The following is a 27,719-nucleotide window of genomic DNA, read 5'->3' on the forward strand; positions in this document are numbered from 1 at the left end:
GGCTACGCAGAGAAACCCTGTCTCAAAAAACCAATAAAAAATAATAAAATTATGACACCTACAAACAAGGTTTCTTGCTTCTTTAACCTTCTTTAGAGATGGGTTTAAAATACTTTTTTTTTTTTTTTTTTTTTTTTTTTTTTTTTTTTTAAAGACAGGGTTTCTCTGTTACACAGAGCCCTGGGTGTCCCAGACTCTCTTTCTAGACCAGGCTGGCTTCGAACTCACAGAGATCTGCCTTCCTCCAAGAATACTACTTGAAACTCCAGAGCCACGGCCAAGCCATGATTCGTTGTTTAACTTCCCTTGCCTATTCCTCCGGCAGAGGTTTCCACTAGTATGTTGAATAGGAAAGGTGAAAATAGACACCTTCATCTTATTCCTTACATTGTGGAAAACTTGTCTTCCTTCTTACAAGGCTTAGCAAACGCTGTTTCCTTTGTATAAATAAGCATGCATCCATAAAGTACCAAGTGCACATCAAGCAAATGTCCTCACGTTGCAGATGTTTGTATACATTCACCTTTCGAGGATACCCTTTTATCTCTCATCCCCGTCAATCACAGTGCATAATAGTGCATTTATTCAATAAGATATCTGATGATTGATTCTCTCTAGCACTGAGTAGGCTGTGTTAGATAATGTAAATGCTTATCATCAAAATTCTTTAAAAAAAAGACACTCATAATTACACTTAGGATGGTGGGGACACAGACATTGACGTTTACGAAATTTTTGTCGAGCCAGCACATCTGGAACACATAAAGGGACACTAGAAGACAGGGACCGAGGGGCATAGGCTAAGTGGACTTGTCTTCTGTCTGGGGTCTCGCTCTTGGATCAGCGCTGGTTGGCCGCTAACACCTGTCCGCACCTGTCCGCCCTGCCCCAGGCCTCCTCTCCAGGCTCGGTAACCTCGCTCACCCGCGGGACTTTCACCGGCGCATAGAAGCCCACGGTCTCCCGGTCGCCCCGCCCAGCCCCGCCCCGGCTCGCCCTGGCCGAGGTCTGTGTGTGCCTCGGGGGGGGAGTCCCAGGTGAGCAGGCCCGGGCACTTCCGCCCAGGTGTGCAGGCCGGGGCACTTCCGCCCAGGTGAGCGCAGCCGCCGCACTTCCGCCAGCTGCGGGGAGAGGCCGTGCCCGCGCAGCCCTGGGGCTCCCACCCCGCCGTCGCCGGACCAGGTAACGCTCGCGGCGCCCCGGGCGGCGACCGCGTCCCGAGCCCGCGCCGGGCAGCTCGCAGGCTCCACGGCGGCCCACGGCCCCGGCCACCGACGAGCCCCGCGCCGACTTCCAGGCCCTGCCCGGCCAAGGCCCATTGATCCCTGCGGCCGCCGCTCCCCGGAGCGGGGCGGAGCCTCCCCCGCAGACCGTGGGCAGGAGCGGAGGCGCCGGCGTGGCCTCGCGTGGGCCTCGCGCCCCTCGGGCTGTTCCCTGCTTAGCTGGGAAGGTGGCTCTCTCAGCCTTTGGGGAAGTTCCTGCATTCCTGCCTGACGTCAGGTCCTGCGTCCCCACCTTCCGAGTGTCCCCCGGCCTGCCCTGGGGTCTCCCCCTGGGGCGTTCACTCGCACTTGATGTCTCCGGTGGGCTCTTTACCACTTCTGGTTCGAATGCCTGGTTGACTTTTGTCCCTGCGGTTCAGAGGTCACACCTTGCCGGGCCTGATTTCTCTAGGTTGCCTCTCCTCTGCATCTGACCTATATGCTCTCAGCATCGGTAGGTGCCCAAAGAGTGTGTCTTTAATTAAAAAGCCTACTGAGACCTAGAATAGTTAATTAATGTGTTGCTTTTCGACTGCTAGACCGCATTCCAGGCCAACTAGCCTACCCCTGGCTTCGGATTTCTAGGGAAAGTAAGGGAGAGGTGGGATTAAAAGAGGGATCTGTTTATTTTTGCAGACTTTGAAGTCATGGCCTTTTGTTGTTTTTAGGGCCCTAACGGCCTTTATAAAGATTATTGACATTTTAAGATAATTTGAACGTTAATAAATGCAGATGTGCAAGATTTTTTTTTTTACTGCTAGAGTCTGTAAAGCGATTGTACCCAAACTAGTTTAGGTGCTCTTAGTGGTGGTGTACAGTGCGCTTGTCATCAGAAGTGATTTGATTTAAAGCTGAGTTATATGAAGTTGTCAGTCCCATTGAGCACAGTCTTAATAAGCTCCACTTTTTTATTGTTGTTGTTTTTAGTGGTGAGGGAATTTTATCTAGGACCACACCGACACTGAGTAGGTGCCCTAGTGCTCCCGAGTTCCGCCTGCAGCCATTGTGCTTGTATGAAGTTAGTATGAATTAATTGTAGGGAAAACAAGACGAGTTTCAAAAAAAGGAACAAAACAAAACAAAAAATAAATATGAAAACGAGAGGGAGACTTGCTGCGAAGAAAGTGGGTAAAGGAGAGGAGGAGAGGAGGGGTAACGGGGTAGTTTGTGTGTGGAAATGACCAAACTAAACTGTATTCTTGCCTGAAATTGTCAAAGAATTAAAAGAAAAAAGGAGCTAGCGGGAACCAGAAACTCAGTTCGTTATTGAGAAAAAGGCAGTAAATACTGTTACTTTAAAAAAAAATTTTTTTGGGGGTGGATGGGTGGGAGAGTTTGAGACAACATTTCTCTGTGCACCTCTGAGTGCCCTGGAACTCGCTCTGTTGACTCGGTTGGCTTCAACTCAGAGATCCGCCTGCCTCTGTCTCCCGAGTGCTGGAATTAAAGGCGTGTGCTGCACCACTGTGCCTCACTTTTTATTTTCAAAGATAGAAATATATGATCTGTGTTTTCTTATAATGAAATCTCCTTTAAAACCTTGATTTTTTTTTTTTTTTTTAAAGACAGCCCAGCGTTTTCCAGCACCTACAGTTGGGTTTAATAATTATTTTTACACCAAACAGCCAAGCAGTCTAAACTTGCTTGCTTTGTTAAAGTTTAACAAGAAAACGTATTACTTTGGGGAAGCCACAAAATCTTTCCTGGTGTTGGTGGGAGGTTAAGTTTCTTGAGAAAACAGGGCTAGTCCACCATAATATTTGAGAGCACATAACCATTCTTACTTTGTTTTTGGTTTTCAAACAGGTTTTGTATGCATTTGTATGTTTTTTGGGGCTGCCAGTGTGTATTCTGTTGGAAATGGAAGAAAATTTGATGCTTGTATTTATTTGTATTTACTTATTGGCGCTTAGGATGGAAACTCAGGGCGTTGGACATGCTAAGCGCTTGCTCTACCAACAAACAATACATTTTTAGTGAGATGAATAGATAGGTGCTGAGGACCCAGTAGGGTTTAAGGGTAGGTATTGGCTCTATTTACAACTTGGCAAATGGTTTGTGCTGGTCCTCCGATTGGAAATGATCTGCCTCACTGAGATTCCGAAAAGTTGAAAGGGAACAGTTGTAGAATGTGTCTTGTTGCAACAAGCAGTTTTCTCCCACAGGCCAGATGCAATCAGGAAGAACTCACGCCGCTAAGCATTCTTACATGGATAGTCAGAGACTGAGCCGAGAGGCAAAAGTCTTTGCTAAAAACATTGCAAAGCTCTTTCTCAAAAACACTTAATAGGTCAGTACTTTGCGGTGAACACAGAAAAATAGCACAAGTGAAACAGGGTTCTCTGGGACCAAGATGCATTGTAAATCTGAAATGTACACTAGATTCTGAAGACAGTGTAAAAAAAAGTTTAAAATATCTTATTTTTACATTATTTGTATATTTAAGTGATGCTTTGTATGTATTGGATTAAGTGAAATACATATTAAAGTTAAATTTTCTTTTATATGGTACTATCTTTTTTGTTCGTTTGTTTTTGGATTTCTTCTTGCTCTTCTATTTTATTTTGAGACAGAGTTTTTCTGTGCAGTCCGAGCTGTCTTGGAACTCTGTAGATTAGGCGCTCCTCTGTTTCCTCTGGGATAAAAAGTGTGTGCCACCACTTCCTAGCTATAGTTACTATTTTTAAAATTAAGTGTATGTGTGAGTATATGCAGGTGCCTGTGGAGGGAGGCAGGTTAGTGCCCTGATGTGGGGCTTGGGGACTGAATTTCGATCCGATATAAAAGCGGTATTGACACCCAGTGTTCAGCCATCCCTCTAGCTCTTGCTAGTTAGGGTTACGTATGTGTTTACCTTTCAGGGCGTTTGCTGGACAAGGCATTAACAGTCCGGTGTAAATTATCTTGTGTTTGAGACAGTGGCCTCAAACTCGACATCCTCTTGCCTATGGAATGCTGGGATTACAGGTGTGTACCACAGTGCTTGCTTTAAACTGACTTTTAAAATCCCAGTTTATGAGCCAGGCCTGTGGTGGTGCATGCCTTTAATTCCCATTATTCTAAAGGGAGTTGAGGAATCTCTGAGTTCTAGAATATTCAGTCAGTTCAGTAGGCCAGTCTGTTTTACACAACAAGTTCTGGACCAACCAGGGCTACATAGTAAGACCCTGTCTCATTCCACCCCCGCCATCAATATATAGGCTTTTTTAAAAATCATGTGTTTTGTATTAATTGCACTGATGGAAAGTTTTATTGTTCACTCTTCTCAGTACTGATTATATAGCAAAATCACACATGATATATTAACTTCTTTGAAATTTCAAAATGTGTAATTTTGATTGAAAATATTCGTTTGTTGAGTGTGGGCCATGTGCTAGACCAAATGCTGTATTTTATTTAGTCCTCTCCACAATGAAATATTTGAAAGTTTTTGTTGTTGTTGTTTTCTTCCTGAATTCTTTTTCTTTTCAAACTTCCTAACTTTGGGAGTGAAGGCGGATGAGGTGAGTGAATGCTGAGGGTCAAGTTGGAAATGTCTTCTTCCTTGTAGCTACTCACCAGCAAGGTCAGCAGCGTTTGATAGTTCCCTCCTTCATGAGTTAACTCTCCTCAGGGGCATCATGCTTCCTCCTTCTTTTCATGTTTTTCCATGCCATTGTTCCTTGTGTTTTTACTACATCTCCTGGGTTTATGAAATAGAGATGATAAGCCATTAAGAACATCAGTGCGATAATGTTATACAGAATAGCCCTGTGTTGTAAAGAATAGATGTTAAAATAGTTAATTCAGCGGCAGACATATGTCTTCTTGTTTTCCTTTGTTCTGGGAAGAGGTTGAGATAGGGTCTTTCTTTGTAGTCCAGGCTAAGATGGAACTCAGGGTAATCCAGGTTAGTCTGTGCCTCTCAGCAATCCTCGCTCCTTAGCCTTCGAGTGTTCAAATAACACATGTGAGCTACGCACCCAACAGCAGAGGAACACTTGTTGGAAGGAGCATGACATGGTTGGTAGGACTACAACACCTAGACTGGCCTTCCTTGTCAGTTTACTAGGTTGTTTAGAGTTTCAAAACATGGTATGACCATACTTCCTGGAGACTCATGAGGCATAGTCTGTACATGGGGGAAATAAGCCAACCTTGAGACTATAGCTAATCGTTAGTGGATTCTAAATATTCTAGTCCTTTTAGGGGAGGGCTGTGATTGCAGCATCCATTAAGCACATGAGCATAGGGCTGGAGAGATAGCTCAGAGGTTAAGAGCCCTGGCTGCTCTTCCATAGGTCCTGAGTTCAATTCCCACCAACCACATGATGGCTCACAACCATCTATAACGAGATCTGGTGTCCTCTTCTGCCATGATATCTTTCAACTTGGATTTCACTATTTCCTCCATATGTGCTCTCAGGTGAACTTAAAAACATTTCATTGTTCTGGAATTGCTTTTTCTTACATTCTTGGGATATACATTTTTTGGTATTCAGTTAGTTTAGGAAAACTTTCACCAAGAAAACTTGTGTTGCTGGAAAATTTGGGGAGTCCTGGTGGAGTTGCTACATGTTACCAGGGAAACCGGTGTACTCCTCTCTTAGAGTTTTTAGTATTGTTATTAAAAGAATTTAAGGATGAACTGAAAAGTAAGCTTGAGGAAAGTTTTATTAGAGTTAAAAGAAAAACCCCTGGAGGACCAGCTGTAAATCTAAGCAGGTTCCCGGAGGAGACAGACAGACAAGAGGGAGAAAGGAATTCATGCTATTTAGTGAGTCATGGAGGTCAGCCCCTCAGCCTGTGACAAAAGGCAGAGGGACTCCAGAGGGAGAACAAGACGCTCAAAACACCAGAAAGAGCATTTTAAGGCTCTGAGTAGCATCCAAAGGGAAAAAAATAGAGAGGACCAAGGAACAGTCCGCCCTTCTGAGTCAGGACTTGGGAAGGCGTTAGAAGCACAGTCACTCCTCGGACCGCTGTAGCTTGAGGAGGATCAGGCCTTCCTGAGGCTGGTCCCTTAGCCAGATGATTGACCTGCCCAACTGGAATGTTGTCTTCACTCGGCCACAGATTCCACTCTCCTGACCAGAGGGAAATAGCTCTCCCTTAATGGGCCTTTAATGGCTGCTGTGTAGTGCTTGAGTTTGTATTGCATGACAGCTGATAGTTATTTAGAGTCCTGGTGGCAGCCACCGCCACTCTTTTGTTTGGATTCTGTTTAGATTCTGTCTGTAGTACCTAGTAAATGTTGAGCTTTAAGGACAATGGAAGATGGACAAATCCTGACCTTTGACTCTGAAGGAAGCACAGTTAAAGCTGTTCATGGGCCTCATTTTTAAAAGAACTTCATCAGGACCTTACATGTAATATTAAGCTCATGGATTTTTCAAACTTCCTGGTTCAGTGAGCTCAGGAGTTACGAACCACCCACTTCACCGAGTGCCTATGCTTTCCCAGGAAGATAGCCAATGACCTTTTTCTCAGAAAAATTTAAATAGATGATCAGATGTTTATTAGTAGGAAATTGAATTCTCTTGAGCTAACAAAAGTCTGAAAAGTGTGCTTCTTGGGTTCTTAATTTGTCTTGGACATTTCCCCCCCCTTTCTGTGTAGACGAATCTGGCCTGGAACTTCATGTGTAGACCCCGGTGGCCTTGAATGCACAGAGATCTGCCTGCCTCTGCCTCATGAGAGTGCTGGGATTGAAGAGGTGTACCCTCACTCTGGCTCTTTCGATTCACAATCTGAGGAGTTAACAGAATTTTTTTTTTTTTTTTCAGTAAATGACCTTCAAAGAGAAATGCAAATTAAATTCAATTTCTTTTTCTGAGTAATCTCTTCTCCCAACTATTCCATCAGTTGGTATTGACATAAGATATGGATTTGTTAAAAACCACAATATTATAATTTTCTTCAGTCAAACTTACAGTTGATATGAAAAATTCATGTTCCAAACTCTGTTATTCAGTGATGGAATAGGACCTGCTGATCATAATAAACTTTTTTTTTAAGTTCTACATTTTATTACTTGACAAACTGTTAGGATTCTGCTTCAGTCTGCCTACTTGTGATGTCATTGCTTACCTGCCACAGGGGTGTGGTCCTGCCCAGGGCCATATAAAAAGACAAATCGTCCACGTAGCCCTTTCTCTAACTTCTCTCTTACCCCTCTTATTCTTCCTCTCTTCCTCTTTCCCTGTCTCTGTCTCTCTCTCTCTGGGGTACCCCTCCCCCTTTCCTTCTCCCCCAATGCTTATTTAATAAACTCCATACAACACAATATCTGGTACCTTGTATCTATCCTTATCTTATTCTTACATATAAAACAAACCACACCCCCGATTTAGACATGACAAGTCTCCAGGTTAAACACAGTGGAGTCCGACTGGTAGGGTCAATGGATGGCCATGACTCAGGATAGATCCTGTGAATCCCCACAGACCCAGCTTCGCTCTTCCCATGTCTTCTCTTGGAGTTGTACCAGATGTTGTTACCAGTTGTCATCTAAATCCATTGAGGAATAGGACGATTTTGCTTTTGTTTCTTGGCCAGGAATGGCTTGATTCTGAAAGTCTTGTGAAAAGACATGGCAAAAAGCCGAGTCTGGTGTACACCGCATGGTGGCAGAGGAAAGAAGAAGAGCAATATGCTTCCTGTTCTTTTTGTATGTGTTGTGCGTATGTGTGTGTGATATGAATGTGTAATGTATACATGCATGTGTGCCTGCTCACAAGTATATGGACCTATGGAATGCATGTGGAGGCCTGAAGCTGACGTGGGATCTCTCCCTGAGCCCAGAGCTCACCAATTAGGCTAATCTAGCTTGCTAGCTTGCCTAGGGATTCCCTATTCTACCTTCCTAGTTCTGGGATTGCCATTGGCTTCCACACCTGTAAGGCTTTGACGTGGGAGCTGGAAACCCCGTCCTCACACTTCTTTGAATGTGCTTTACCCACTGAGACATCACCTTGGCCCTTTTGGGATTCTTTAATATTGTGTTCCACTGTTTTAATGTCTAACTGTGGCCAGTTGTAGGTAGCCTATCTACAGCAAATTATACTCAGGTTACACATAAACTGTAAGCTTCATTTCTGTTGCTGTGACAGACTATGTTGACAGAAAGCAGCTTAGTGGAGACGAGGGTTATTCAGCTTGTAATTCCAGGCACCCAGCCCATTATTGGAGGGAAGTCATGGCAGGAACTTCAAACAATCTTATCACATTCACAGTGAAGAGCAGAGAGAGGGGGAAAAATGCATGTATCATTACTTCCTTGCTTATGCTCAGCCTGCTTTCTTCACTCTGTTGCAGTGTCCTGCCCAGGGAATGGAACTGCCTACAGTGGGTTGGGTTTTCCACATCAATTAACTTAAAACAATTCCTCAGAGCCATGTCAGTAGGCCAAACCATTGTAGACAGTCCTTCATCGAGACTCTTTTTTCCTCATGATTCTCAGTTGTGTCAAGTTGACAATTAGGCTAACATGCCTGTAGGTTTTTTTCCCCCGTTTGGATGTGCTGGGGATTGAACCTAGTGCTTTGTAAAACTAAGTAAGAGCTGTATTAAGCTATTCTGCCAGGGCCAGCCTGTTAGTTTGCTACTAAGTAGGTCAGCTATGTTTGACTGTACTCTGCTGTAGAGTCATTGTGCTTTTTCCTGCATTTGCCATGTACTTGTGAGTTTTAGTCCCCTTCCCTAGACAGTGTCTTGTTGGCGGATGGTCTAATGTATTTTGATGCTAATTACTGCTTGCTGTCTCTGTGACCCACCTTTTAATGAATAAAAAGCCATCCCACCTGGGCAGGGAAGAGGAGGAGAGAGGGGGGCGGGGAGGAATCCTGGGGAGAAGAGAGACCACCATGAGGAAGGAGAAAGACCCTGAAGAGAGGAGAAGAAGGCTGCCATGGGTTAGATGGAGGAGAAGCACATGGCCGGCCTGGATGGAGAATCTGGCCCAGATGAAAAACATTAGCAAGTATTTGGTATTATGGATGGGAGGTAGCTTGATAAAAGTTATTAGAAACAGATGGTGTGGATTGGGGCAGGTATGATACATGCCCCACTATGGGAAGTAGTTTAGAGGATTAATGTGTGCCCTGCCCCAAGTTAACTAAGGCTATCTTAAAATATAACAAGTGTCAGTGTCTTAATTGATTGGTAGCCAGGCATACTACTAATAATGATAGTTTAAAAACAATAGTGTCTGAAACATGGAATTGTCTTTTTCATTTAAAGATTTATTTGTGTGCACCATGTGTATGCTTTGTGCCTGTTAACACAAGGTTTCCTGGAACTGGAGTTATGGATGGTTATGGGCCACTATGTAGGTACTGGGAACCAAATCTGGGTCATCTGCAAGAGCAGTAAATGCATGTAACTATTCTTCAGCCCCAGAGTTGCAGTGATTTTCTAGGCCTCCTGTGTTTGCATAGTCAGCCTTGTTAAACACAAATCAGAGGGTTGAATGACCAGCTGCTCTTTACTGAGGTCATCTCTATTCCCATCGATTTCATGATGCCTTCAATTTTATCCACTGGGAGGAAGATAATGGCACAATTAAAAATTTTAAAATATTTATTTATGATCATCTGTATGCATGTTTCTGTGTGGCTGTGTGTACGTGTGTGTAGTTGCCTGCAGGAGGCAGAAGAGGCCTTGAGTTGGAGTTGCGCGTGTTTGTGAGAGTTCTGAGTGTCAAACTCTAGTGCTCTGCAAGAGTGGTAAGCATTCTTAACTGCTGAGCCATCTCCACAGTCCTGATGCTACAGTTTTTTGTACCCCTTTAAAGTTTTTGTTACGCATTTTAAAATTGTGTGTATATATAGTATAAATACTATAAATACACTTAGTAAAGTAGCATATATTTTTAATTTTAAATTTACTTTGCTGTGCATGTATGTTGGTGCACATGAATGCAAGTGTTACACATGTGTGGAGGTCAGAGGTTTACATCAGGTGTCTCACTTGATTGCTTTCCATTTTATTTACTGAGGCCTGGTCTCTCACTGCACCAGAGGTGGCTGATTCTGCTATCCAGCAGGCGTTAGCCAGCTTGACCTGGGGATCCTATGAGCTGATAATACAAGTGACCTTCCACAGCTACCCTGTTTGTGTTGGTGCTAGGGACCCGATCGCTGTTCTCATATTTTACGGCATCATTTTATCCACTGAGTTCTCTCCCCAGCCTCAGAAATATATTTTTATAATTGTTAAAAAAAACATAGAAATTCTTAAATCTGTGCCAATTTTTAAAATTTATTTATAGCGTGGCTTGAACACAGGGCTTCCTTTATCCAGGCAAATACTCTACCCCAGCCCAACATATTCTTAGTGATGGGAATGCATTCTCAGAAAGTCTGAACACCATTGAAGCATACTATTTATTTATTTTTATATATATGTGCACACATGTAAGTGTGTGTGTGTGTAACCCAGGCTAGCCTGGAACTCACTGCATACCCCAGACTGTGTTCACACCCATGGCAGTCCTTTTATCTCAGTTCTCCAGTGCTGGGATTAAAGACATGCGTCACCACACTTGTCTGATACATTTTTGTTTAAAATAGGAATCTGAACCCAGTACTTCTTGGTTTAGAAGTCTCTGATCACTTTTTGCCAACTACAAGCAAAAGTCAGCCTGCTCAGGGCTGCCTCAACCTACTGACAGAGCACGGTGCCTCTTCCAACCTTTCAGAGGCAGAAGAAATTATTATAAAAATGAAAATGATTGTTGCAGAGAAAGGGTCTTGATATATAGCACAGATTTCCCTCCAACTCCTGATCTTTCTGCCTCCCATTCTCACATCCCAGAGCAAGTATGCGCCACCAAGCCTGGCTTGAGGAAAGAACGGATTTAGGTACGCCAGCCATACCTTGCTGTGTCACTGATTGCTCATTTCCAGTCTTGGTACTTACCTCTTTGCAGTCCATACTTGTAGTAAGTCTGGTCTTTCTTTTCTTCTGATTCTTCTAGAGACTCCTTATGTCAGTCAGTGTACCTGGATATGTTTGCTCCAACAAAGTCATGCCCTAGGCCTGCATGTGGTGTTGAATTTGTGGCTTTCATGCTGGCAGCACCAGGCTCACGTGAAAGCTTTCTCTCAGCGTACAGTGCACTCCGCTGTTACTGTGTGCCTTGCAGGGGGATGATCCCGTGATGTTGTTGTTATCTCGCTATATATCTTAATTCTCATTAGACCACTTTAGCCGTTATCTTTCAGTTCCTTTTACTATGCTTATTTAATGCCTACCTTTACTTATCTGTGAAGTTGGGTCTCTTATAGCTTAGACTGACTTCAGACTCAAGATCTTTCTGCCTCACTCTCCTGTGTCCTGGTGTGATATGCATAGGTTGCTATACCCAGGTTGGTTTTGTTCACTGTGTTGGAGTCAGTAACCCAGGCCGGCTTTAAACTTGAGTCCTCTTGCCTTGGTACCACACTTGGCACTTTCACCACTGTTTTAAAATTATAAAAAGTGAAGAATAGAGTCTCACACACGTTAGATAAATATTCTACCACTGAACTACATTCTTAACCCATATTTCTTAAATAGAAATTCAAGCAACCCTGAAATATATAAAGTAAAAGAGGCTACTTTTTGTTTAATTTTATTTTTACTTGGTTTTGTTTTTGAGACAGGGTTTGTGTAGCCTTGGCTGTCCTGGACTCACTTTGTAGACGAGGCTGGCCTTGAACTTACAGAGGTCAACTTGCCTCTGCCTCCCTGAGTGCTGGAATTCCAGACACGGACCACTGCACCCAACTTAATTTTTGTTTTTTGTTTTTTATTGTTCTGCGGTGTTGTGGATTGAATCCAGGGCCTCATGCATGCTGACCATTTGTTCTACCACAGAGTTATAACATTAGTCCTCAAAGGCTAACTTTACAATTTTTTCTTTTCTCTTTTTTGGAAGCAATAACTTTTACCTCCTAAATGTTTCTTTTTTCTATAAAATTCTCCAGTGAAATTCAGAAGTATGGAAATAACACAGATATCCACCTAAGGCTGCTTCCCATCACTTGTGCATGTTGTAGTGCTTTCCTTGTTTGTTTGTTTGTTTGTTTTTTAACACAAGATTAGATTTTCCCGCATGCTCAGGTCTGGTGTGAGTCTGAGATCGTCCTCAGTTCCAGCTGTACAGCAGGAGGCAGACACAGATAGCCGTCCATGCTGGAGGGCCGTGGCCAGCCCGGAAATGTCTGTTCCCTGCTCTTCACAGAGCCACGCCCACATGCTGGAAGTCCTCTGCCTGGTCCCCTTGTCTGATAGGAAACCACCTCCGAGTGCATGTACAGCCTCTCACTGAAATTCTTAGTTTGTCCACTGAAGTAAAATTTAGTCTCAGAACACGTTCATTCTGAGTAGTGAGTGGTTTGTTGGTAACCAGATGGTTTTGTTGCCAGGGGTTCGTTCCCTGGAGCAGGAGAGAATAATGAGATGCAAAGAGCCAATCCGTGCTGGCCAGTAGGGATGTCGTGTGGGCTTGTAAGTCTCTAACGTGGGGAAGATTATCCTCTTACTAGTTCACCTCGGTCAGGGTCTCACAGCCTGGCCTGCAGAATTAGACTGCTTAGTCAATGGTAACCAAGCATGCACTGTTGGCACATAATTATGGCTATAAGAAATACGATGTGGCTGGGCATGTAGACTGACTGTGCTTGCCTAGTGTGGGCAAGGCTCTCTGAGCCACAACACCGGGGTGGCCTGAGTCTTAGACTGTGGCGATGATGCACTTCTAGGCAAATATTTCTTTGCAAATATTTGCTTTCAAACTCTTGAAGACACCTTATGAAAAGTGGCCTACTTTTTAATTTTTTTTCAAAAGACTGGAAAATTCTGAGAGATATGTACAGAAGTAGTTTTCTAAAGAATGCCTTTCTTTTCTTTTTTAAATTTGTTTTTTACATGCTTATTTTATTTTTATTTTTTTATGTATTTGCTTTCAGACTCGGTCTTGCTGGCTTGGAACTCAAGGAAAACATTTCTATTTTGGAAGCCTTTATTCCATAAGCTTTTCTTTACTTATGCAAACCAAAAATATCTGTTTCCTGTTTCCCAGCCAGCCATGCCCCATGAATGCATGGATTCTCAGATTGTGTACCTGACATTTTAAAATAAAGGACTCTGTTAAAGTGTGTTTTTGCCAAGAGGCCTGCAGCCTGGGAACACCCTGAGGCTGAAGGAGGGAACACATGCTTGTGACATTTCTTCCTTCCATCTTTAGCCTGTTCTATCATTTCAGTGACTGGCGATACTTGACTTTTATAGGAGTTTTTCTATGAAAAAGTATGTAAAAAAAATACTTGTGTGTGTGTATCATTGTGCCCTTTGAGAGAGAGAAAGACCTAGAAATTGAAATTCTGGGGAAAGAGAATGTGAATGAAGTACACAGCTCTACATTGGTCCTCCTAGAGGCTCATGGCGTCCGCCCTCCCGCCTGCTTCTCACTGGCATCTGTACTCCAGGCTCCCGTTACTCTCATGTCAGCTTGACGTTCAGCTGGAACAATGGCACCTTACAGTTGTGATCTTGGATTCTTTGCTTTATTGGTACAGTTAGATTAATGGCCATCAAGCCGGGGCTCTGGGCTGGTGTAGACGAGGACGGTGCCATCTGGCTGTCGTGTTTTCGCAGCTCCCTGGTCATTGTTGTGAGAGTTGTACAGCTGTGATGCTGAGTGCACGGGGAGTGTGTCTGAGGTGGCTGGGTCGCAGGTCTTTGGGGGACTTTCACACTGGGGAACACTTGCAGGGATGGCTTGGATCATGACCAATGCTGAAGTCAGCCCTGTTGGCTTTGTTGTTGGCACATATCTCTTGTAGCCCAACCTGGCCTTGCGTTTCCCATCCTCTTGTCCCATCCTTCCAAGTACTAGGATTATAGTAATCCATTCTGTGTGGTACTGGGGGTGGAACCTAGCAGATAGGTGAACTCTATCCCTGAGCCACATCCCTGCCTCCCCACCCAGCATAGTGCTTTTGGGATTCATCCTTATAGTTGTGTCAGCAGCCTTTTTCTCCTGAGTGTTATATTTGTATAATATCTGTTTGCTTATTTCTGTGTCTGTGATTGGGCATCTGGCTATTCCTAGTTTGGGCCTTTTACGAATAATACTATTTTTTTCTCATATAGGTCATATTTTCATTTCTCTTGGGTAAATGTTTATAAGTAGAAAGGGTAGATTATATAATTGGTACATTTTTAACTTTATAAGAAACTACTTAAGAAGCTGGGCATGGCACACGCCTTTAATCCCAGCACTCGGGAGGCAGAGACAGCCAGATCTCTGTGAGTTCAAGGCCGGCCTGGTCTACAGAGGGAGTTCAGGGTGGCCTGGGCTACACAGAGAAATCCTGCCTCAAAAACCAAAAACAAGAAGGAAGGAAAAAAGAATCAGAAACTATTTATGATTTAAACTATGAAAATTTAGTAAACATAAACTACCAAATAATTTCTCGAAGTGATTGTACCGTTTTCCCACTAACTGTATGTGATAGTTCTAGCTGCTTTCCAGGCTTGCTAACACTTACTTTAGTATTTTTTAACTTTCCCCATCTGAGTGGATATACATTGATGCCTTCTTGTGGTTTGAATTTGAATTTCACTAAGTACAATCTTAATAAAGAACATTCTTGAAGTTTGCTTTAGTTTTCTCTGTATAACTGCAGAAATGTGTAATGAAAGTTAATTTTTTTCTTTAGGCTTTTTGAAAGTGATTGAAAAGAATAATCCAAAATGCCTGAAAATCCTGCTGCAGGTATAGAGGCTATATATTTTTATTTTTAAGTTACTTTATGATTTCTGTGTGGACCGTGAGATGGTGTCTGACTTGAACCGATCATCTTCCTGTAACAAGAGAACATGCAGGTCCTGCAGGTCCTTGCTCGCCTGAGGATGAAGCTGCAGGAGAAGGGCGACACGGCGCAGAGCGAGAAGCTGTCAGCGCTGTATGAGACGCTGCAGAGCCCTCTCTTCAACCAGATCCTCACACTCCAGCAGTCCGTCAAGCAGCTGAAGGGACAAGTAAGTTCCTGCTCCAGTGGAGGAGTGCAGGAGGTGCAGGAAGGACTGCAACTCTAGCTTAGCGATGACCGCATGGGGCCTGCAAGCTGTGGGCAGCACAGGTGGACGGTATAAATGGTGGTGAGGGTTATGTTTGGCTTTGGGGTGTGATAAATAAGTAAAGATCAAATGCTTTAGAATCTCAACATTTTCTTCAAAATTATAAAGTAGATTTCAACTTAATTTATTGTATAGTGCTGGGGTGGAGCTGGGGCCTTGTGTATGCTAGAACTCTACTACTGTACTCTGTTTTCAGCTCTTGGTATTTATTATCTATTTATTTCCATTTTTTGGCTACATTTTATTTTGTGTGAGTGTATGCATGTATGATCTTGAACTCACAGAGATCCTCCTATTTCTGTATCTGATTATTGGTCTTGAAGTCAGGTGCCACCATGCCTGGCCTCTCACTTCTTTAATATGTATATAAATTACACAGATAATGTAATATATAGAAACTGTTTCTTTTCAGTAGGTTTCTGCTGATGATTTTATTGTCTTTCTCTCCAACAGCTTAGCCATATCCCCTCAGATTCTGCAGCCAACTTTGAATTTTCTCGGAAGGGCTTGTTAGTGTTCACAGACGGTTCCATTGCAAATGGGAGTGCACACAGACCTTGCAGTAATTTAGCTGTGTCTGGGTTATTGCCTTGGACTCCAAAGTCAGGAAATGAAGACTTTAACTTAGTCATTCAGCAGATGGCTCAGGTATGACTATGTCTTGTCACGGAGTATTTAGCTTTATTATTATTTCTTCTGTTTCAATTTTAAAAGGAGATGTATATTTAAATCTTTCTGCCTTAATATGTGCTACTATGTATTTTGGTTGCTTGTGTTTTTATGTAGTTGTGAGGAATTGACACTACTTTTAACCTGTGAGTTGGAACTTGTAATTAAGATACAGGAGAGTAGGTATGCCGGCAAAAGCTGGCGCCCAACACTCAGCGCCTCATGCAGGGGAATCTCTGATTTGGTCCAGTTTGAACTGCATAGTGAAGCCCTGTCTGAAAAGAAAAGAAAAACAAAAGAAAACAAGCAAACAAAAACTGGACACCATAAGAAAATTTCTATTTTAATTTTATATCAAAATGGATTTGTGAATTACCACAATTAGTATGATTTGGAAAACCTGGGAAAACATTAGAATGGATAATTTAATTGTAGCCCCTAATACTTCTCATGAGTTAAATGATAGACCACAGAAGTTTTTTGGTTTATTTGTTTGTTTGTTTTGTTGTTGTTGTTAAGAACATTTAGAATTTCTTGCCAAAGACTTGAGTACCTACGTTGGGTAGCCTACAAATGCCTATAACTACAGCTCCAGGGATTCAAGCCTTTTCTGACCTCAGTAGACAGTTCATCTGCATATACACACATAGACTTGTACCCACACACAGACTTATAACCACACAGACTTATACCCGCACACAGACTTATACCCACATAGACTTACACCCGCACACAGACTTACACCCACATAGACTTACACTCACACACAGACTTATACCTACACATAGACTTATACCCACAAGACTTATACCCACACATAGACTTATACCCATAGATAGACTTATACCCACACAGACTTATACCCAGACAGACTTATACCCACACATAGACTTATACCCACACAGATTTATAACCACACAGACTTATACCCACACATAGACTTATACCCACACACAGACTTATACCCACACACAGACTTATACCCATATACATGATTAAACAAAAAGGCAATTAAAAAAAAAAAAAGCAGGTTTGGAGGTACACACTTGTTAATTCCGACACTTGGGAGGCAGAAGCAGGAGGATCTCTGTGACTCAGAGGCCAGCCTGGTCTACAGTGTGAGTTCCAGGAAAGCTGTAAGAACATACAGAACTCTGTCTCAAAACACCAAAAGAGAGGAACCAAACAAACAAACAAATTTGGGCTTGAAATTGCAAAAGATTTCATTTCAAGTCATGGTAGTGGATACACATTTTATTTCTTTTTCTGGTGTTGAGTTCCATGTGCTCCATGTGATGCACTTGTGGTTGGTGGTATCGATGAGGCTCTCATCCTGTCCATGCAGTTGCTGACCAAAACGGTGAAGCAGCCCACAGTCCTCACACTCGTAACCGTTGAAATGACCCAGTGAATGGACTGTTAGTTCATTGCTGTAGAATTTAAAACAATGATATAAACACAGCTGGTTTTGACTGTGCCTAACACAAGAATGCTTCTGGCATATCTGATTTACTTTCTTTTTTTTAAATGTGTTTTGTATCAAGACACTTTAAAGAAATTTATGTGCAAAGTAACTGAGAGTTTACTGTGGGAAAGGGTGTTTCTGTTTTTGTTTAGCCCAGAATCTTATCTCGTGGTGTGGATGCATTGTAGAATGCTTCTCAGTGCTGTACCCTGTATGCTCTGCTGAAAACAATCATGTTAAAAGGTTTCCAGCACCAGCAGATCGGCAATCTGCTGAGACGTTTGTGTTGATAGAGATGGCGTAGAAGCTGTTGTGGCCGAGCAGTTTCGGTCCTGTGGAAAGGAGATACTTAAGTGCACATAATGGGTTTCTTTTTTCCCTTCTTTAGGGCCGGCATGTTGAATACATAGATATAGAGCGCCCTTCAGCGGGAGGACTTGGATTCAGTGTGGTGGCTCTGAGAAGCCAGAGTCTGGGATTGTTTGATATTTTTGTGAAGGAGGTCCATCCAGGAAGTGTAGCAGACAGGTGAGGATGGAGTTCATTGTGTACTTGGTTCCCCTTCTCCTGTCAGCTCTGAAATGTTACAGTAACCATAGTAGCCAGTGCTGATTAGGGTTCCTTAACCCTGCCACCTCTACATTCACCTGCTGCTATTTTTGAAGGATTCCTCACAAAGTCTTTGTCTCCTCAACTTTGCGTCTTTGGTTTATGACTCATTTCCTGTGTTCACCATTCACATGTTCCTCATAGAATAATAGAAATAGTGGCAGGGTGTGGTCACTAAATTCTGTCAATAATGACTTTTTTTCAAATTTATCTTACCTGTTTATAGATGATTACTTCTAGTCTCTCTAACTCAAAATGTAAAATATTAGATCTACTGGGATATAATCCAAGTAGTATAAACTTTACCACTTTGAAGTGGTGTTTAACATACTTAGTATTTTGTAATCGGTCCCACTATTCTAGAAGTAGTAAGTGACTGTGGGGCTTGGCCTTTGTCCATTTCGCTGGAAAGAATGCGTGAGGTTTCTAAACTTGTGGTAGACACAGATGTATCTCGAAGCTGAGAAGTCCAATGTCAGGATGTCTACACTGACTGGGGCTTCTTGCTCTTTCATCACATGGCTGAAGGCAAGATGAGACAGGGCACAGGGGACTAAAGCCACCCTTTTGTGAAGACACCAGTTTTTTCCATGATTGGAGAGCCTGTCCAGCTTGACCCTCCCTTAGAAGTCCCAGCTCTTGACCCTTTGTAATGGAAACTAAATTTCCACATGAGTTTGCGGGTACAGACATTGAAAACATAGCAGAAAACTTTCTAAATACCTTGTTAACATCTTGTCATCCAAAATATTTTCTGTACGTGGAACGGAAATTGAATACATGCCACAAAAGTGATGCCAGCACCCCAGACACAGGCTATCTAGGCAGAGCCTATTGTAGGCTCATTGGTCAAAGAAATCTTGTAGTCTGAGGCTTTTCTCTCCGGCCGTGCAGTCTCCTCATGTGACTTAGTGTCTTGTGTAGAGTGGCAGTGCTAACGTCAGGAAGGGTGGGGGAAGAGGAGCCTATCTGCTGGTGCAGCACCTGGTTCATAGGACAGCACAGCCAGCCTGTGCGCATGGCCAGGCTATAACCCTGCTTAAAACACCTCTTCTTCTCTTGTATGACTAGGGATCAAAGACTGAAGGAAAATGACCAAATTTTGGCCGTTAACGACATCCCGTTGGATCAGAACGTTTCCCATCAGCAGGCAGTTGCACTGCTACAACAAGCCACTGGGTCTCTGCGGCTGGTTGTGGCCCGGGAAGTGGGTCACACACAGGGCCGGACTTCCACCAGTTCAGCTGATACAGCCCTGCCTGAAGCGGTGGGTCAGAAGCTCGGGACATACTTTGTTCTAAATTCTGTTATTCACTATAAGGGTAGTTGCTAGTCATTTGGAAGTCTTTTTCATTATTGTAGAAAGGTGATCATATCTCCAAATGGCAGCTTCACAAGATGTTTGTTGGAGGAATTTGTTTTGTTTTTGTCCTTTCAATGCCTGTTTGGCTTCCTTATTGAAGATTATTATTTAACGTAGAGGCCAAATTGAATATTAGTTGTAACTTATTTGGTAATGTCTTGTGGTTTTTGATTAACATAGCCAGGTGTGTGTGTGTGTGTGTGTGTGTGTGTGTGTGTGTGTGTGTGTGTGTGTGTATGCACATGCATATGCAGGCAGGGCGTGTGGAGGTCAAAGGTTGATGTCAGACAATTGCTTCTGTCATTGTCGTCTTCTGAGTTAGTCTCACTGACCGTGGAGGCCCAAAGTCCGAGCTAAACAGGAAGGACCGGGAACCCACAGCTCTGGGTCACAAGTGTGCACCTCACCTCAGCTTTTACTCATACCTGGAATTTGAACCCAGGCCATTCTGCTCATGTGGCATGCACATTGCCTGCTGAGCCATGTTGCCAGCCAACATAATGGTCTATTTTGTTGTGGTGGTGATTTGTTTGTTTTTTCCTTGGTAAGATGTCACAGTGTGACTCTGGCTGGGCTGGAACTCACTGGAGATCAGGCTGGTCTTGAAGCTGTGATCCTCTTAGCCTGTGCCTCGCGAGTACTGGAATTACATGTGTGAGCCTCTGTGACTTGGCATAAGTCTTACTTCCTTGTAACACCAAGTGTTGCCTCGTTTGTTTAATTTTTATTTGGTGGAACAAAGGGAAACAAGGCCGCTGCTGTGTAAATGTTGAGGTGCAGGCCTAAACTGGTAAAGCACAGATCACAGTGCAACTGAACAAGTCACCATTGTCCTTATAATCTGCAGTATCAATATAGCAGTGTATAGGATAAATCCAGTGAACGAAGCGGGACCTTGCTTAGCACAAGCAGAGCAAGGGCTCTGCAGTCATGTCGACTCCCACTCCATTCCTCCTTCTCCTGCTTGCATCCCACCAGGCCCTGCCCTTTCCACGCCTCAGGTGGCTGGGTTATTTCTTCTCCTCTTTTAGCTTTTTAAATATTGAGACAAGGTCTCATGTGAGCTCCTGATCCTTTGGCTGCTGTTCTGGAAGTATTGGGGTGCAGGTATAGGCCACCATGCTGGCTTCCAGTTTGCTCGCTGTTATATGGAACCAATAATGGTGTCTAGTTCTCAGGTGTGAAGAGAAAGTAGGTTTGAAAAGCTGGCAGTGCTTGGTCCCAGTGAACACTGTGAGTGGCAGCTGCCATCCTTTTTTCAACTTTATTTTAGAAAACATTGTTATATCTACGATTGTAGCTATTGTTCCAGGTACGAAGGTCTTATTTCCAATACTCCCGCTTACTTTCTTATCCTGTAAAATAGAAAGCTTAACTAAAGACGCTGACTGCATCATCTTCCAGCAGATTTTGTCCTGCAGTTGCACTGTGAAAGTGTGTGCATTTCTCTGTGGAGTCTGATAGCTAGAGGCCCGTGTCTTCCCGCCTAAGTGTTCTAATTAGTCTTTCTGTCACATCCTCGCATGAATCCAGGAACCCTGAGATTGGGTGGCCTGGGCTCTAAAGGGAGAAGCTGCGGCCCCCTGAAGTTTAGCATGTTTGTTTTATGTAGCTGACCTGGGAGGCGAGGCTGCTGTGTGCATCTGAAGAAGAGGCTGACTTAGCTAATGTGTAGGAGCAGTTTCTGGGGAGGAACCTGGGAGAAATCCCTGATGGACATTACCTGCACACACTGTCAGTGTTTGCACATGGACCAGAGGAGGGCTTTGTCGTTTCTCTGAGCCCGTTGAAGGCTGTGCCACTTCCATGAGCCTGAGGCATGGGTCCTTCACATGGCCATGCCCTTGTCACTCAGGGCTTCCATTCTTTCCCTATGCTTTGTAATCATATTTAGTCATATTGTTTTTAACCTTTGGTTCTTAAGAATGCTGACAGATTAATTTTCATAAGTCATTGTCTTAGTCTTCTCCAATTTTTGCTCATTCTGTTGTCTGGCCCTCTAGTTGAAAGCTTTCTCTCTTTATATTACATTTATTTATTTATGAGCAGGGTCTCATGCAGTCTAGGTTTACCTTGGTCTCACTATGTAGCAGAAGCTGGCTGTGAATTCCTGACCCCCCCCCCCATTCTCCTGAGTATTGGGATTACAGGTATGCGCCACTAGTACTTTAAATTTAAGTTTCTGCTTTCATTAAGCTTTTGTTTTGCATTGGAGTTTACATTTTATGAACTCTCCTTTCCCTACCTTCCTAAAATCTTTGTAACACTGAGCCCGTCTTTCAGCAAATGTACATTCATTGGTCATGGCACAGATTGGGAAGTGCTTCTTGTCCTTTTCAAGTTGTAATATCTTAGATCTTTTTTTTTTTTTAAGATTTATTTATTAGTTATACAGCATGTGTGCCTGCAGGCCAGAAGAGGGCACCAGATCTCACTATAAATGGTTATGAGCCACCATGTGGTTGCTGGGAATTGAACTCAGAACCTTCGGAAGAGCACTCAGTGCTCTTAACCTCTGAGCCATCTCTCCAGCCCCAAGTTGTAATATCTTATGAGCTGATATTCCACCTTGTATTTCAATTAATCATGCTTATTTTCTCTATTGAATTATAACACCCTTAAGGGTAGGGCTCTCTGCCTTGCTCTGTCAGTCTGTCCATTTATTCATCATGTCCTCTGTCTGTTTCCTGTGTATCATATCTTAGTCTGTAGATAGCTGTCTTAGATAACTGTATGAGTTTTCAGTTTCTTGAAAATCTGTTACATAGTACCAATGGGAAACCTAAGACTGTGCTTTGCTAACCCTGTCTCTCGCCCGCCATTCATCTGCAGGTGTGTTGGGGACACACTGAAGATGTTGAGCTCATTAACGATGGCTCTGGACTAGGCTTTGGGATAGTTGGAGGAAAGTCCAGTGGCGTGGTTGTAAGGACTATTGTCCCTGGAGGATTGGCAGACCGAGTAAGTTTTATCATTTTACTTTTATAAAATTTGACGTGTATGATTTGGAAATAATTTTGTATTAAGACTTAATAATTAGAGTTTATAACTTATAACACTTTTTACCATAAATTTGCTTTATTTAAACAGTTTTTTTTCTCATGACCTGTGATTAACAAGGATTTGGTTACATAAGAAGAAAATATTTTTTATAGTAAAGAATGAATATTTGCGTTTTGAACATCTGTGTTATTCTTTGGCTTGTCTTTCAAAGTCTCGATGACAGAGTCAGTAGACTCAATAAGCATGAGCCGTTGTCCTGGGGTAGGTGACGCAGCTCAGCAGGTGACGGTGCTATAGAGCCTCGGTGACAGAGTCAGAAGACTCAGTGAGCATGTGCCGTTGTCCTGGGGTAGGTGACGCGGCTCAGCAGGTGAAGGCGCTATACAGCCTGGCAGTCTGAACTTGAGTCTGGAACTGATGAACTGGCAGAAAGAGAGAACCGACTCTGTGAAGTTGTCTTCTGACGTCCACATGTGCACTATGACACAAGCCCCTCCCTCATTAATAGTAGATCAAAACAAACAAAGCTCCATTTGTACCAACATTGTACATGTAAGACTTCACTTGGTTATTTTCTGGTATTAGAAGTCAAGTGTGGACCCTTTGTTGTTTAGCTGTGTTTGAAAAACAAGTAGGCCGTGTAAGAGCCTGATAATTTTCTTTTCCGCTAAATTTTATATGGAAGAACATGTTAAGTACTATATTTGGTTTTATTTGTTTACTTATTTATCAGTATGTGTATCTCTGTGTATGCCATATGTGTGTGGGGGCTACGAAGGCCAGAAGAGAGTATCTGATACCCTGGAGCTAGAACTGCCAGCAGTTGTGTGTGTTCTCCATAGGCACTGCGAGCCAGGCTGGGTTCCTCCGGAAGAGCTGCGAGTGGAAGAGCCAGCCGTTCTCCAGCCTCTAATTAGATGTTAGGCTTTACTGTGGAGACTTGAGTTTGAGCTCATGTTGTATAGAATGCTCATGGTAATTCAGAACTAACTTGAAATCTGTAATCAGAAAACACATGAAATCTCACTGATTATTACCTATCTTATAAACCCATCCTTTCTAATGTACACATAAGTAAAAATGATGAATTTGTTGTATAGACTCAGCTTTGAGGGAAGCAGTTTCCTCAGCTCCTTATTTCTGACCAAGATGGCTGGGTCTCCTGTCGTTATTCAGCCTCACTCTTCATTTGTAGACATTCTTAACACTTGGTCTATGGGGACTTTGGTGACTAATGCCTTTCATGTGCCATTGATATCAAAGTGATTCTTGTAGTAGTAGTAATAATAATAATAGTAAAGATTATTCCTGTTCACATCTGTATGCACCAATCATAACAAAAGCTGAGGGAAAATAAAAACTATGGGAGGTTAATGCAGAAGAAGGCTGGGCCCAGACTCACGACAGCTGTCAAGCTCACTTAAAGTTCTGTATGATGCAGTAAACATGATTAATGCCAATGAACTTTGACCTTCCAATGCATGTCTGAGGAGTCCTGCTTTTGCTTTAAAGCATTTGGGTAAATTAGCCATTAAAAAAAATAAGGGACGGGATCAGAGAGATTGCTCAGTGGTTAGAACACTTGTGGTAGAAGACCTAAGTTCAACTCCCAGTGCTCACAGGGTGGTTCAGAGCCTGTATGACTTCAGTTCCAGGTTATTCAGCACCCTCCGCTGACTCTAAGAACATGTGTATTACATATGCATACATGCAGGCAAAATGCTCTACACCAAAAATAAAATAAATCTTAAGTTATTTAAAACATGTTATTCAGAATTTTGAAATAACCAACAGAAAGATAGTGAATAGTTTGCTCATCTTTAGCTTTTTGCACCTCATCACTCAGTCTTTACATTTTCTTTGGAATATAAAGGGGCTTTGAGGGCTAGAGAGATGGCTCAGTGGGTAAGACTGCTTGCTTTGCAAACGGGAGGACGTAGATTCAAATCCCTAGCCTCTGTGTACAAAGCCAGGCAGCTGCGGCCTCCTTTGCCTGGAATTGCTATGGGGAACGGAGGTGAGAGGGATGCTGCGGCTCAGCCTGTCTCCAGGCTCAGTGAAGGAGACTGTGTGTCAAGTCAGAAGGTAAAGAGGGATAGAGCAGGACACTCACGTATGCACCTGCGTGTACATATACATACACTATACATGCGCCACAGACAGCACACACGTGTGATCACTGTGTGCGTCTTTAAAGCATACCTATAGTGGATGCTGGAGAGATGACTCAGTTTTAAAGAGCAGTGGGGATCCAACATCCTGTTCTGGCCTCTAGAGACACCAGGTGTGCATGTGGTACATGTAATACATGTAGGCAAACCACTCATACACATAAAATAAAATACACTAAACAAATGTGTGTCTGTGTGTCTGTGTGTCTGAGCAGCATTGTGTGTGTGAGTATGCGCATGGAGACAGAAGGGCGTGTGGGGCCCTCAGAGCTGGGGTAGCAGGCATTGGCAGGGCCCTGGGCTGCTTACATGGGTGCTGGGGTCTGAACTCCAGTCCTCATGAACGTGCAGCAAGCACTTTCAACTTCTGAACACTTTTCTAGCTTCCAAATAAAATAAATCTTAAAAAACATTTATTTTTTTGTAACCTAGAGTGAGACACTGTACAATATTTTTATATTTATCTTTCCCCTGCCCTCTGCCCCCTGCCTCTTAGCAATTTTAACAGGCTTCTTTGCCAGATGGAATGACATTTGCAAAGTGCAGCAGTTATTTTGAAAAACAAAGGACCAAATAAATTTAAGTGAAATCAAATAAGTTTCTTTACTGGAAGAATTTTTGGAGTTTTTAATATACTAATGTGCATTATGAGTTTTTGCAAGGACACTGTGATGTGCAGGGTTTCCCAGATTAATCCCATCGAGGCGCTGTTGGGAAGAGACCAATTCTGATTCTCACCCTTTCCTGGAAGGGCTCGTGACTGGTTCAGATCATCGAGGAGGGGCCCGAGGCCTGCCCATCACAGACTTGTAATGGGGAAGCAGGAGCATGTGCCAAACACTGTCAACTGTCCAATACACATCGTTTTAATGCAATCCTCACAGCAGTCTTAAGTTTTATTTCCAAATTATAGGTATGGAAACCTTAAAGAAATGGTCCAGGGTTGCACAGCTGGAGAGTGACAGGCACTTTTCCTCTTATCCCTGCTAATGTCATATAATCCTCCAAATGCTCTACCTGTAACTACCATGTAGCACCCGGTGCTTTTTAACCTAGGCGTGAGCATTTTCTCTCAACACTTCCTCATCCTAGGCTAGTGTAGTAACTACTTTCTCATTGTTACCACCAAATACCTGATGGAGGCAACTCCAGGGAAGCAGGGTTTATCCTGTTTCTTGGTCCATCGTGATGGACGCAGTCGTGATAAGAGTTCGTGGCAGTATGAGCGTGTGGCTGGGAAGGGTGGAGGGCAAAGAGCAGGGGATGGTGGCGCTTGCCTACTGTGTTTTCTCCAGGGCAGGGCCTAGCTATGGGGAGGTGCCATTTACATCACGGTGGGTCTTCCTTCCTTAGTGAGCGCTCTGCAAACACCCTCACGACGTTTCCAGAAGTATGTCTCCTAGATAATTCCAAATTCAGTCAATTGGCCATGAAGATAAACCACTCCAGAGATCTTCTCTGAACAGGAAGAAGGTAGCATCAAAACATAAAAACCGGGTGGGAATGTACTGGAGAGCACTTTGTGGTCCTGCTGCTGCGTGAGCGTCCACACTTCTCCTTCTGCCTTCCATCTCAGCACTGGGATGCTGGGACCACAAGTCACACCAGTGCAGTTGGCGGCTTCTTCTTCCTCCTCTTCCTCGTCTCCTCCTCCTCCTCCTCCCTCTTTCTTCTTTCTTCTTCCTTCATGTCTACTCTAGCCTAGAATGGCCATGGCCATGAGTCTTACTTTACAGGCCAGACTACAGACTGACCTTAAACCAAGGTGAAATGTTTGTCTCTGCATTCTGAGTGCTGGTATTACAGATGTGAATCACCATGTCTGGTTATATGTCAGTTAATGTAGACGGGCAATTCTATGGACAGGGAAATACATAGATTCAGGTAAGGGAAGCAAAAGGCCTATCTCTCAGTAATCCTCAGATATTCTTTAGTATTCATAGCATCTGGCACACCTTTAGAGGGTTTTTCACTATGTAGCACTGGCTGGCCTGGAACTCACTGTGTAGGCCAGACTACTCTTGAGCTCATAGAGATGCCCTTGCCTCCGCCCGCAGAGTGCTGGGTTAGAGGTGTGCCATTGTGCCATGCTTCTCTAGGACACCTTATTCTACAGAAGTATCGCAAATGTATAAGTGTTTTCAGAACTTAATTTTTGTTTTCGAAGTATAACTATTGAGTGTCTGAGGTAGGAGGGTCACAACTTCAAGGCACAGCACAGTGTGCAGTGTGCCCAGCTGTTGGACAGCCCTGTCGGCTTTCATTGCTTTGTGATTTAAAGAACAAGAGTGTGTCCAGATACAGCGTGGAAAGAGAATGGTAACAGGAGACTATCAGTGAAATACAGGTTTGGCCTTAGACAAGACAGCTGCCATTTTGACGTCTTTCCTATCAACCTGATGGATATTTTTGGACTTATTAATTCCTTAAAAACACCTGTTTTTCTGTAAGAAAAAAAGTTTGACTCTCAGTGACAGATGCAAATTATCTACGTGATCTTAAATTAAAAGTTGAGGTAAAATAAGGAAAAAATAGTTTCCGAGAAGTGACTGAACATATACTTGATGGTGAAGTATTCTTCATTAGCCAAGCTAGCAGTCTTTATCATTTTGGCCAGGCCCCACTTCTGTTCCTGATGGTCCCCTTCCCAGGCAGCTATGCCCATTTTCATTAGTGCTGCTGAAGGTGGCGCACGCCTTTAATCCCAGCACTCGGGAAGCAGAGGCAGGTGGATTGCTGTGAGTTCGAGGCCAGCCTGGTCTACAAAGCAAGTCCAGGACAGCCAAGGCTAACACAGAGAAACCTTGTCTCGAAAAACCAACCAACAACCAACCAAACAAACAAAAAAAAACCCCAAAAAACAACTTTTATTACTTGGAAAAGTTTTATTTATTCGTGTGTGCGTGTGCGTGTGCGTGTGCGTGCGTGTGTGTGTGTGTGTGTGTGTGTGTGTGTGTGTGTGTAAGAGAGAGAGAGAGAGAGAGAGACACCAAGCTTCCACTGCTGGAATTATGGGTACCTGTGAGCACATCTGGCTTAGTACGTGAGTCTTCACTCTATTAAAAATC

The 27,719-nt window shown here is 43.2% G+C and overlaps 1 protein-coding gene across 1 annotated transcript in view; it reads left to right on the forward strand.

Moving 5' to 3' along the window:
• The first annotated feature begins 1,074 nt into the window (after nucleotides 1-1,074).
• Patj (PATJ crumbs cell polarity complex component) overlaps nucleotides 1,075-27,719 on the forward strand; it is a 284,333-nt gene continuing 257,688 nt past the window's right edge. Inside the window, exons 1-7 of the mRNA XM_051164507.1 lie at nucleotides 1,075-1,182; nucleotides 14,951-15,006; nucleotides 15,106-15,272; nucleotides 15,825-16,019; nucleotides 17,894-18,033; nucleotides 19,186-19,381; nucleotides 22,310-22,438. Of these exons, the coding sequence (XP_051020464.1) occupies nucleotides 14,985-15,006; nucleotides 15,106-15,272; nucleotides 15,825-16,019; nucleotides 17,894-18,033; nucleotides 19,186-19,381; nucleotides 22,310-22,438 (849 nt within the window). The 5' untranslated portion in view covers nucleotides 1,075-1,182; nucleotides 14,951-14,984. The remainder of the gene's footprint in view (nucleotides 1,183-14,950; nucleotides 15,007-15,105; nucleotides 15,273-15,824; nucleotides 16,020-17,893; nucleotides 18,034-19,185; nucleotides 19,382-22,309; nucleotides 22,439-27,719) is intronic.

Source organism: Acomys russatus, chromosome 2, assembly GCF_903995435.1.
Source record: "Acomys russatus chromosome 2, mAcoRus1.1, whole genome shotgun sequence".
Classification (NCBI taxonomy): Eukaryota; Metazoa; Chordata; class Mammalia; order Rodentia; family Muridae; genus Acomys; species Acomys russatus.